General features: G+C 36.8%; 2 protein-coding genes across 3 annotated transcripts in view; both read left to right on the plus strand.

Moving 5' to 3' along the window:
* The window catches only part of LOC136279551 (uncharacterized), an 8,111-nt gene extending 2,888 nt beyond the window's left edge, over nt 1-5,223 (plus strand). For both annotated transcript variants that reach the window (XM_066163500.1, XM_066163496.1), the window contains exons 3-5: nt 2,450-2,507; nt 3,015-3,143; nt 3,878-5,223. In XM_066163500.1, coding sequence (XP_066019597.1) covers nt 2,480-2,507; nt 3,015-3,143; nt 3,878-4,125 — 405 coding nt within the window. In that variant the 5' untranslated portion in view covers nt 2,450-2,479 and the 3' untranslated portion in view covers nt 4,126-5,223. The remainder of the gene's footprint in view (nt 1-2,449; nt 2,508-3,014; nt 3,144-3,877) is intronic.
* Nucleotides 5,224-8,333: 3,110 nt separating this feature from the next.
* The window catches only part of LOC136279545 (uncharacterized), a 16,429-nt gene continuing 12,262 nt past the window's right edge, over nt 8,334-12,500 (plus strand). Inside the window, exons 1-3 of the mRNA XM_066163488.1 lie at nt 8,334-8,457; nt 9,733-9,798; nt 11,350-11,478. Of these exons, the coding sequence (XP_066019585.1) occupies nt 9,747-9,798; nt 11,350-11,478 (181 nt within the window). The 5' untranslated portion in view covers nt 8,334-8,457; nt 9,733-9,746. The remainder of the gene's footprint in view (nt 8,458-9,732; nt 9,799-11,349; nt 11,479-12,500) is intronic.

Genomic DNA, 12,500 nt, shown 5'->3' on the forward strand with positions numbered 1-12,500 from the left:
GTGCAGCTAGTCAAGTTCAAAGTCAAGGATTATGCTACATGTAAATTCACGTGGAACGACCTTTGAACATCAACGCGCGCCCGATGGAACAACATTTTCTTTTAAAAGAACGACTCCCGTGTTCATTTAGCGATTTATTAATCGTCGACCGTACTTTACGCCTGTCAGAGCAGAAGTAACAATTGCTTTTCAAAAACTAACTAACGAGCCATCCTAATTTAAAGGAAAAATTATAATACTATTTGGAAAAGCGGTTAAAATCGAAAACTGTGCAGCTTGTCACGATCAAAGTCGATGATTATGTTACACGTAAATTCACGTGGAACGACCTTTGAATATCAACGCGCGCCCGATTGAACAACATTTTCTTTTTTTTTTTTTTTGACTGTAAATCAAGAAACCAACACCAGCCAGTCGCTCGGCCGGGCGACCAAGAAAATATTTTCAGTCGCCCGAGGCCAAATGTTAGTCGCCTCAGGCGACCGGGCGCCGTTAGAGCACAGCCTTGATAGGACTTAAAGAAAGTTTGCAGAGGGTTATTAGGAAAATGCATTGTGTTCTTTTGGAATTTAATGACTGAAATTTGCTAAGAGCTGATAAAAGTCAATAAAAGAAGGCCAAGGAGCCATTTTTTACATGGAGTTTGTGAATTAAAGCCATCAGACTTTTTTGTTGTTGGTTTTTTTTGTTTGGTTTTTTCAAATTGATTAGAACAATGTTCTGTAGCATTCCAACCATGTTACACAAACTGACTAGAAGGAAACATCCCTAGTATATGAAGTATAATTGTTTGTCTCATAATGTAGCCACTTTCATTGTAGTTTGCAATGTTTTGATAGCATACTGTGTATCTTTATCAGGCCATGAGGTCAACTGGGTATGTGTCGCCTAAACTGTTCTACTCAGTTGTAATTGGCTAGAATTCCACAGCTGTGATTGGCACATTCTATTAACTTATTTAAATATATTCACAAAGTGTTAATTCAAACAAAACAGAAGATTGAGCATTTTCAGAGAGCTTCCATCGTGAACTGTGCACAGAGGACCATTGCTTTAATTTATCCTTTGCTTTAACCCTGCTTTCATGATCATTCTTCTGTACTTCATGTATCAGTGGTTTGACTAGTGTTCAAATTTATGTGAATAATATCAAACCATACTTCAGTCAGGTTGTGTTGATGCTTAATTGCAAACATTCATAGAGTGGGTGCAATATTGGTATCCTCACTGAAGTTTCCTCAGTTTTTTTATACAAATATTTTTATTTTAGGCAAGGCGTGTGCATAAAATCAGCCTCCACTATTTGCCAATGAGGGACTGTAATGAGTAATTGTTGTAAATATAAGCTTCTAGAAATTTCCAGACTACTGAGTCATCCTAACTTGCATACCAGAGAACTTTCCAGAACATTTCATCAAGTCATGCATTTATTATGTAATACTTCTAAAATAGTTCTTATGTAAGCTTCTGGAATGTTCCAGAACACTTTGTGAATATATATAAAGACTCACTTATGTAGTAGTAGTTGTTATTGTTGTTGGAGTGACGACTGTTTTGAAAGCTATGCCGAGAGAGAGAGAGTTACTACGGAAGATCGCTTATTTCAAAGAACTTTGGAGACAGCAGTGAGATTGTGTCAGTGGTGAGCTAGCATGTAGACTGTGGTGGGCTTAATTAAGTTTATTAAAGATAAGTATCGTACTGCTTTTAGCAGTAGGAGAAGTTACTGCCATCTTGTATGGAATTTTTGTAAGTCATCCGATAGTGGGAAGATTGAGCGGGTACAGGAGTGCTCACTACGGGCAATAAATAAATCAAAGACGGAAACGTGTTAATAACTCCTTGCTCGTGCGTGTTCCAAGCTGCCTATCACGACTATTCAAAACTAAGAACACCGTCGCAATACTGCCTCAGAATCTGGGACTTCGAAATGCCTCGTTTTGACTTTACAGGTTAAAATACAATAGAATACCATGGTCCATATCTGGTCGAAACTTAGCAAAAAATTATGGACGTCACCAACCCTCGCGATATTTGAGACCAGAACACGAAAAATTGACAACAGTAGAATCGTGAACAGAATCATTTTATATTATTTTACAGTATTTATTATTATGCTGTTGACAAGTATGTGAAACATTACCTTATTAATTTTTGTACACTAGTTATTAGCTGCTGACTTTAGTTAGGTGTCCCAAATTAACTAATCTAGAGCTTAAAACATTGACACATTGATAAAGTTTTCAATCATTCATTCATTTGTCCTAGCGTAAATGCTAGATTCTATAATCTCGAGAATGTAAGATTTCGGTCAGAATACTGGTTCTTTTAGTTTTATAGAATCTTCCCGCCATAAATACCATTTAGCGTTAAGCAGATGAGTAAAAGTGTATGTCTTGTGACATATCGCTATTTTTTTTAATCATGACTCCTTGTTTTTATGTTGCAGGCTCCTGTAACAGTGGGCGTAGATCTAAGAATGGTACCTGATGAGAGACCTGCACCTGGTGAGTGGGCCTTAACAATCACTCGATCAGAAGCGGGGAATGGTCCTTAAACCACGCATTGTATTTCTTGTCCTTTGCAATTACTAAGGTCACTAAGCCGGGTGGCAGGGTGCAGTGTTGATTGACACTCGTTTCGATTAGGCATCAGTCATTATTTATTAAAAAGAGACGGCCACTAGGTGGAAGTAGAGAAAACTTTGCTAGTTACTAATAAATTTCAGTCGCCTATTAATTGTTAGAATCTAATGATTCATTTAACCTTGATTTACGTCCTTTTATCGATAGCCTATTTACAACATTGTACAACATGTGTTTAGCTAATATTAAACACGTCAAGCACTTATCTTCGTGTAACTGAAAATCGAAGCAAAGTACGCCTGTTCTGCAGGCTAAATCTCTTAAACTGTAGTTCTTTAGACAAACTAGTTGGCAGGAGGAAATACATGCACAAAAATGAAATATCACATTTTTACCCTAACCTTTTCATCTCTCTTACTTACATACTAGCTCCTAGTTCCACCGAAGTTAAGCAAGAGGAGGAAAGTGACTCAGCTGTCAAAAAACCTAGACTTGATCCTACTGGTGAACCTGGAACTTCCGGTGTATCCAGTACTAGTAAGACAAGGAGGTTTAAGGGTAAGGACAAAGGGAAAATTACATTTTAAGTTGATTGATTTTCAAAAAACTTGCAATTACCATATGCGCTGCACGTAACTACCCAGCAGCATGATATTTTTAAGGATCGATCATGTAAAATTTCTTTACAGACTGGGAGAACCTTCAATCTCTCTCTTATTGTGATGAATTGTTACTGACTCACGATCAGTTATACCCCCACCAGCTGTCACAACTGAAATCAACTCTGATCAGTTTGATTCAACAAATTATACGTGAGGAATGTGTGCGTGGATATGTATTTGTATACTTTTAAAATTGACCAGTCTCCTCAGACAGGGTTCATCTAAGGATAAATACGAACAATCTAGTCCCAAACTTTGTAGATAAACACAGGCTGTAAAAACCCCAACTGGCAGGAAGCAGGCCGCACTTAGCTCTATACAAAGAACAGCCAAGGAGTTGAACTCAGGGAACCATTAAGAACAATCCAGTTAGAAGCAGGGTGGAGGGCTTGTTCCCAGGACCACTAGACTACAAATCCGGTGTGCTAACCACTTGTCCACTCTGCCTCCACAATATCTGATGGAAAACCTCTGGCATGACAAAAAAAGCCTTTGCTCTCCCACCCCCCCCCCCCCCCGAAAAAATTCACTTGTAATCAATGACTTTAAAATTGTTACCAAGTCACAGTAAGTAACAAGTAAGCTGGTAATCTTAAAATAATTAACCCTCCATTTGTTTTTATATTCAAGAGGGAGTAGTAACTTATGATGACCTTCAAACGCTTGGCAAAGCTATTGGTGTCAAGTGGGATCGACTGGCACGTCGACTACCTGGAATTAAGGAAGATGACACAGGAAAAATTGAAGACAGATATAAGACTTTGTCTCAAAGGGGATTTCATAAACTGGGACTGTGGGAAACAAACAATGGGGTAGCTGCTGATTATAAGATTTTGTATCATGCATTAGTCCACAATTTGGTACAACGGAAAGACTAAGCAGAAAAGTGTTGTTTTGAATAATAATATCTCATAGATATTGTTCATACCAAAATCCGGCAGTTAGTTTTAAAAGAGACGGCCACTAGATGGAAAGTATAAATAACTTCGCTAGTTACCAATAAATTCCATTTGGCGAATAATTGTAAGAATCTAGTGTTTAATTAATTCTTGATTTACATCCTTTTATCGATAGCTTTTTTACAACATTGTGCGACATGTTTCTAGCTAATATTAAATATGCATTTTGATTAGATCTATTGGAGGAAAGACCCATAGACGGTGGAGAATTTTGAAGCTTTGAAATGATCATAAGTCGGCTCAAGAGAGAAGTTCTTTAAAATAAACTATATAAGTACTTGACAATAAAAATCTGCGATAAAATATTATAAAACATAACACGACGTTTCGACGTTTCCAGAACGTCATTATCAAGTGAAATAGAATAATAAAATCGAGTATATATATAATAAAACGGTGAATAAATTACAAGGCGTTAAAAGTTAAACAAAGAGTTTGGCCCTAATGGAATCGCTCTGGGTGTTTAAATTGGGCCTTATTGTTCTTATGTACAACATTTCATAAACAAGACAATCCCATTTCGTGCCACATTTTTTAAGCATTCTAAACTGGCTCTCATTGAGTAAGTCAACGTTCCCATGGGCATCTCTCAGGTGGCGACCAATGGCAGAGTATCGATGATCAGCAATGCGTTGAAACAAAACATTTGTCTTTTGGCAATGTTCGCTGAAAATGCGCGATCTCAGTTCAAAAATCGGCATTGACGTACAACCAGTCTACACCAGTAAGAAACTTGAGCAGGACCTAAAGCTTAAAGAAATCAAGCCACGCATCGTAAACCAGCATAGCGTTGTTTACTGTTTTAAATGTGATTTGTGTGATTCAAATTACGTCGGATATACGACGCGCCATTTGTTTCAACGCATTGCTGATCATCGATACTCTGCCATTGGTCGCCACCTGAGAGATGCCCATGGGAACGTTGACTTACTCAATGAGAGCCAGTTTAGAATGCTTAAAAAATGTGGCACGAAATGGGATTGTCTTGTTTATGAAATGTTGTACATAAGAACAATAAGGCCCAATTTAAACACCCAGAGCGATTCCTTTAGGGCCAAACTCTTTGTTTAACTTTTAACGCCTTGTAATTTATTCACCGTTTTATTATACATATACTCGATTTTATTATTCTATTTCACTTGATAATGACGTTCTGGAAACGTCGAAACGTCGTGTTATGTTTTATAATATTTTATCGCAGATTTTTATTGTCAAATGCTTTACCAAATCTTTACTTATTCGAATATATAAGTACTCTAAGTTTTTTAATGTAGTTAACTGTATATACTGTCTTTAAAATAAAAGAACTGCTTGTATGGAGCAATTAGGTTAGTGATTATGTGAGCGTTTTTTTATAACTGGAGAACGAAACAAATGCAGTCGTTCGTCGTTGGTAATCACAGCTTTAATTTGTTTTTGAGCAAATCGAGAATAACGATATTGGAAATTGGGAATATTTGGAAAATCTGACAACTAAAATTGGTACACCATCAAATTTGATCACCTTGTGGTTTAACATACTTTTAAGCCTAATTCTTTTAATTTCATGGATTTGACCGCTCTTTGACTTAAGATTTAAACTTACCGAGTGTTTCTCCCCACTTCTTGAGTGCTCTAGCCGCTTCCTAAGTGCTTTATAACAGAACAGAGCACAATCAAGGCCTCTCTATTTGTTTTATAATAAAGAATCCGTCAAATTACCCAAGCATTACTTCCAATTTTCAAAACGAACTTTATTTCCAAAGCGAACAACAATGTCGTCAGCATGCTCTATACTCTCATAAAGCACGCTACAATAAGCCAATCAGAATCCCTGTTAGAATGGTTCAAATAATCTAATTGGCTCTACAAGACAAAAGCTGTCAAAAGTGTCAAACCATCAAAGTTAAAAAACCATCAAATTTCATAATCTGTGATAGTTTACAAACTAAAATAGTTCGGCAGGTCGATTTTAACGCTTTTGCCTGAAGTTTTTAATACAGAATCTTCAAGTGAAATGTTCAGTGAACTTCAGCCGAATTATGGCTCATAAAAAACACGCGAGTTTTTTCACATGATAAGGTAGAAAACAAACTGTTCAAGGCGAGTGTTTTTTAAATGAACTACAGCCGAATTCACCGGAACATGAAGATCGCTCGGGATGACAGCGCCGCAAAACTCGCCTTTGTTTGGTTCTTCTGTTGCTACTTGCCGGCTCGCTTGTTCCGAAATTTTACTTTCAATTATCGGAAAAAAGCTAAAAAGAAGTCCCAGAAAGGTCGAACATAGTACAATTTGGCAGATGGCGCGACAGCTTTAGCTCAGTTCTATGCTCTATACTCTCATAGAGCATGCTCTTTCAACCATTGAAAGCGCGCGTTATATCCGAACTTTATTATAAATATTATTAGAGTACAAAATATGGAGCTGAGCTGTCACGCCATCTGCCAAATTGTACTATGCTCGACCTTTTCCGGGACTTCTCTCTACCTTTTTTTCGTCAATTGAAAGTGAGATTTCGAAACAAGCGAGCCGGCAAGTAGCAACAGAAGAACCAAACAAAGATTTGTAAACATGTTAAGTGCCGTAATTTGCGTTATATTAAGATACATGAAAAAGTTACCCAGCTCTGATTGGTTAAGATAAATGCAGTTTTCAGGTAATTCAGAAGAGGGCTAATTCAGTGCAAAGAAGTAACAAACCAGACTGAACAATTCCTTAAACTGTTTAGCAGGACTTTGAACTTTTTTGCGCCGTAAAGATTAGAAAAAATCATTGTATATTACTGTTTTGGTCGTACGCGGTTGTTTTGGCCGAACGCACAATGTCACGTCACTTGCAGGGTTTAAATAAATTACTTTTGCACTTGATGCGCGCGCTCTGCCTCTGCATAATTATGATAAGCCATCTCGTATTTTTTCATGTGTATTATTAATACGTAATCACATGATTTTTCTCGTGCAATGGAATAAATATGCACTTGTAAATTCTTTCAAAGATCACAAACTGCAATAGCCCTACGGGCTCGTGCAATTTTGTTAGCCTTTGAAAACATTTTTTTGTGTTTATTTATTCTCAATTGCACCCGACATCATGTGATTACCTATATTTATAACGTGAGCAGAGACGAAAATCGCCAAAGTGAAAACGAACTGTCCGAGTTTCTGACGGTCTTCACGCTCAGTTAGATTGCAAGATTACGAAAGTGCTCGAGAAGTGGGAAGAAACATTTCACTTTGTCTTGTGTTTCTCCCTACACTTATTTCGTGCTCTAGCCGCTTCCTACGTGCTCATATATTATAACAAAACAGAGCACATCTCTTGATGTATTAGTCATACCAAGGAACCAGTCATTACTTTGTCTCGTGGGCGGGGTAAGTTAAGGATGTTAGGGGGATCACATGGTTTTCAGGGGGAACAGAGTGGGAATCAGTGGGAATCAGTCGTTACCAACAGAGTACGAAGGAGAACTATAGCAAAAATTGACAGTCAATTAACTGCTAATGAAGGGAAATTAAAAGAATCTTGCAGAGACTTATGGGGGATCAGGCAAATTTTATCGAGACACAACCAAAATCCTCCGACCCCTCCCTCGAGGAAATAAATAATGACCGATCTTTTAGAGGATGTATCGTGTATGTGTGTGCGTGGGAGTATGAGCGCGCGTGTGTGTGTGTGTTGGGGAGGGGGACAGGCTTACAAGCTGCAGGGATGAATATCTACCTTTGGTTTAATTCTAAATTTCTAAATTTGGAAATTTGGAAATGTGCACGTTTCCGCCGCCTGAATTATGATATTTTGTTTATTATTTACGGGAAAGAAACTATTTCACAAGGGGTGGGGGAAAGGGGGGGGTCAGTCTGGGCACCCAAAGACCTCCCTTTAGACTTGTCATGTCAATGAGCTCACCAGGTAGAGTGTATCACAATATAATTGGAGGCAGCTCGAATCCTCTTAGCGGGAACTCATTAGATTTTCCTTGTCTCGCGCAAATGAAAGAAGTTCTTTTACCTCTGTCACATCCTACTTTATTTTGCTGTACTGGATTTACGAATTTCTTTTGTTTGACCGAACCCTGCCGTGTGATTTATGCGAGCTGGCCCAAGTCTTCGACAGAATACCTGCATAATTTATGTAAGTTTTTTCCGCGCTTTCCATGTCTCATGGGATAGCGTGCTTCTGGTTTAAGTTGACGGCACGTATTGAGGCGATGTAATCGTATTTTCACGAAAAACACGCGATCAATTGAATTGAACTACACCTCCAGATAAGGTGAGAGAGATCGCTGAACAATCTATATAAGTTATGACACATTTTATGAGGCCTCCTATTAGGCTCCCTCGTTTTTGTACGAGGTATCGGCTAGGCAAATAGGCGTAGGAGCATTCAGTGTACGAGCGGTTAAAATAAAAGAAAGTACTTGAGGATAAATTTATCCAGCATCGTAAAGACTGATAATAAAATTTCAACAGAATTTAGTTTGATGGCCTTAGTTATCTACTATCACAGACCCTATCCCAAGGGTTTTAAGATGAGCGAGGAAGCTTGAACGAGCGCTTTACAAAATGTAGAACGAAATGAAGCAACGCTTCAAGACAGGCCTTTGTTTGTACTTAGGCTATCCTAACTAATCGTGCGCCACAAGTAGAAAGCTGATGAGAGGCACGCTACTTCTAATGATCACTGCTCTTGTTCTGAAATGGAAAACTCCTTGGTAATATATCGATAAGTAATAAGCTTTGTGATGGATTGGAATGGCGCTGGTATACGAAATTACCGATTAGTAATATGTATTTTAAACTGCTTGGTGAAAGAAGGTGAATATTATTATGTAAACATTGGTTGAAAAATTTGTAGGAGTTTTATCTTGTGGTTTAGCATACTTTTCTGATTTTTAGGATCAAATTTTTGTGCTTCAAATAGAGTAAAATTTCTGCTGGGAACAAATTATAGTAATTACGATTTTATTTTCTTTTCAAGTAGCAGAACATTGACAAGGAAGCTACATAAAGCTAGAAACAGCACACTCTTGCATCTTATACCCTAGCGTATTCACACAAGAAAACATGTTTAGTTAAACCAGATTTAACTAAATGAAAATCAGAAAGAGAGAACTGAAAAAACTGAAAAAGGCAACATGACATAAATTAATACAAGAGTGAAATCCAAAGAGTAGACAGAAATTAGGGGCTGTTTTGTATCTGTGAAATTTGGATCATTGCTGATTTCTGTACAATATGTATGTTTCAGTCCAGAGATGTTTGATTTTCACTTGAAGGCACCAAGCCTTAAAATGGACATGGTAATTTCACCAGATAACAGGCTTGCCACAAAAATATGCAACAAATATTAATCACAGTTACTTACAAGGCCTAACACTGTTACAGGTTTCACCTCTTAGTTCCAATGTAATGATTTACGAGTTGAAGTACAGCTGCACCAACATGTTTTACTCATGTGGGGCATAGATGAAAATGACAGTCACACTGATACTTTGATTAGTTGTCTTTGTGTAATTTGTGCTATTTGTTTCTTGACATCAAACAGGACGTGCTGAGGAAATGCAACAGGAGTTCCAAGGCGAAGGGCATTCAGCTAGAAAGCGAGTGGCTGGTAATTACTCACTTGTCTATTTTTTAAACATGCTTTGGTGTTATCAACAAACTGCATCCTTTTTATATAGAGCCGGTACAAAACATTTTAACAAAATCAATATACTAATATTTTTTTTTGGACATTTTTTGAAAATCAAAGGAAACAATTCCTGAACAATATAATGTCATAGTTATGACATTTTCAATGTAAATGCCCTAATAGGGGTAGTTCCAATTTCTGATGGACCCTGCTGAGGATCCAGAACAGTCTGCATCATATGTAGATTCTTCTTACATATCCGGGAACTGACAAAAAGTTGACTTACTTTTAAAATTAAGGAACTGTGTAACTTAACATTCATTGGAAATCTGTGGATTTCATTTATTATTATTTGTCAACCAGATTGCTTTCACATCTGTTCCAGCAAAATGTTTATCTCACTTTAGACACTTTTGTTACAAGGTGATCAGCAAACTAATTTATTACTTATCATTTTAAGGGGAAAAATCCATGATGATGATGATTATTTAAATTCACCTGTGGGGAGGTTACTCCACCTGAATCATTTCTGCTTTTGACTGAGCAGGGCTTAAAGTTGCAACTGTTTTCTTTGCCATGGTAACTGGTCAATTTGCCCATCAATTGTCTTGCATTTGCTGATCATGCAAGGTATTTACTAGCCAGCTGTAACATTCTGAAAAAGAGAGATAAACAATTGTTGCCCTCTCAAAAGTGTAAAGATGGTACCAGAAACTTTTTATGTGCCAGTTTTTGTTTCCTAGAAACAGAGAAAAGGTTTAAGCCTATGTAATTATGAAATAAGTTGTCAGAGGAGAATTATTCTTGAACAGTATAAAGAACAGCCTCTTGGAGGCCTTTTCAATTTAACAGCACTGTTAATGTTTAAACATTTATCTCAGAATCAACTGGGTTGTTATAGTAAGGTTTCATCAATCTGAAACAGGCATGTTTCTTTTAATTGTAATAGTTTATACAATGAACTATAAGATGTTTGTAGTTATATAAATGATAAGTTTGGACTATAAGGTATTAAACAACAATCAACATTATAACAAATTATAATTATATTGATGGTTACCATGCTAATGGAGAATAAAAATGACTTAGGTCACCACTTAACTGTGTTGGCAAAAGTACATTACTGCTGACGAGAACAGCCTGCTGTCTTTAGCTTATGGCAGTTACTGGGTAAATTTTATTTGAATAGATCAAAATGAATCACTTATTGTCTGAGCTTGCTATGCCAGGATCCATATTTTAATCAGTAGACTAGGTGTAAATTCTTTTGCTTTTTCCAGTAGAATTGAGGCAAGCATGAAGTCAAAGGGAGGAGTTATTATTTGTGCTCCTACCCGGTGCATGACTTGCACTCACTTAGCACTTATCTCCATTTGCCTGAAAAATGCAACAAATTATACCTGTTCTCCAGGCTGAATCTCTTAAACTTTAGTTCTTTACACAAACTAGTCAGTAAGAGGAAATGCAAGCACAAAAAAGAAATATCACATTTTTACCTTAACCTTTTCATCTCTCTTACTTACATACTAGCTTCTGATTCCACTAAAGTCAAGCAAGAGGAGAAGAGTGACTCAGCTGCCAAAAAACCTAAACTTGATGCCGTTGGAGAACCTGGAACTTCTGGGGTATCCAGCACTAGAAAGACAAGGAGGTTTAAGGGTAAGGCCAAAGTGAAAATTACATTTTAAGTTGATTATCCAATAGAATGATAGCATGATATTTTAAGGATCGATCATGTAAAATTTATTTGCAGACTTGAAGAACCTTCAATCTCTCTCCCAAAATAGTTTTTTTTGTGATGAATTGTTACTGATTCACAATCAGTTATACCCCACTAGCTGTCACAACATAAATCAACTCTGATCAGTTTGATCCAAAATAATATATAGATTTAGCCAAGCCTAAAAGCGGAGCTCTTATTGGTTTATTTTCCAGCCCTACATTACACTGAATGAAAACTGTAATAAAACTAAATCTACTGGCAAGTCTTTTATTATATTTCAACCCAACCATTTCCTAAACATATAAACACTATTACAAAGTAATTAGTCAGGGAAATGGAAAACTTGTGGCATATACACCATGTTTGAAATGCCATGACCATAGTAAGCTAACAGGATTGAGGAGGATGTATGTGAGAGTAGGCCCTCTTGTCTGTATCAATAATTTGCTAATCACTCCTGTTGGCAATGTTTTGATGAGATTAGGCTAGCAAGGCAAAGGAACTGAGGATTTTAGTGGGCACTGACTTTTTTTCAAATCTGGAAACTATCATCATGAAAGCCATACTTGTTCCCGGTAACTCATTCTTATTCTGATAAACTAGTTTTGAGAAGCTTACAATATTTTATAACAAAAACTTGATGCATAGGTTGTGCAAAAACCTTTAATTTGACTATACTTTTATAGCCAATACCAGTCCCTTCAAATGGTAAAATGGTAGGAGGTTCAGAGAAAAATAATCTGCCATACATCTGCAAGATTTGATGTAATTATTTTAATTACAAGAATATTAACTGATACTAGGAGATTAAATAATATTAAAAAAATAATAAAATTTGGTTGAAAAATTGTAATTCAGCACAGGCTGGATAAACAAGGTTATTAGAAAAAGAAATGTGTACTAATGAAAAAGCTAAGCAAACTTTTTTTACAACACCTGCCTGTACCTATATGGCATG

The sequence above is a fragment of the Pocillopora verrucosa genome, chromosome 1 (assembly GCF_036669915.1).
Source record: "Pocillopora verrucosa isolate sample1 chromosome 1, ASM3666991v2, whole genome shotgun sequence".
NCBI lineage: Eukaryota > Metazoa > Cnidaria > Anthozoa > Scleractinia > Pocilloporidae > Pocillopora > Pocillopora verrucosa.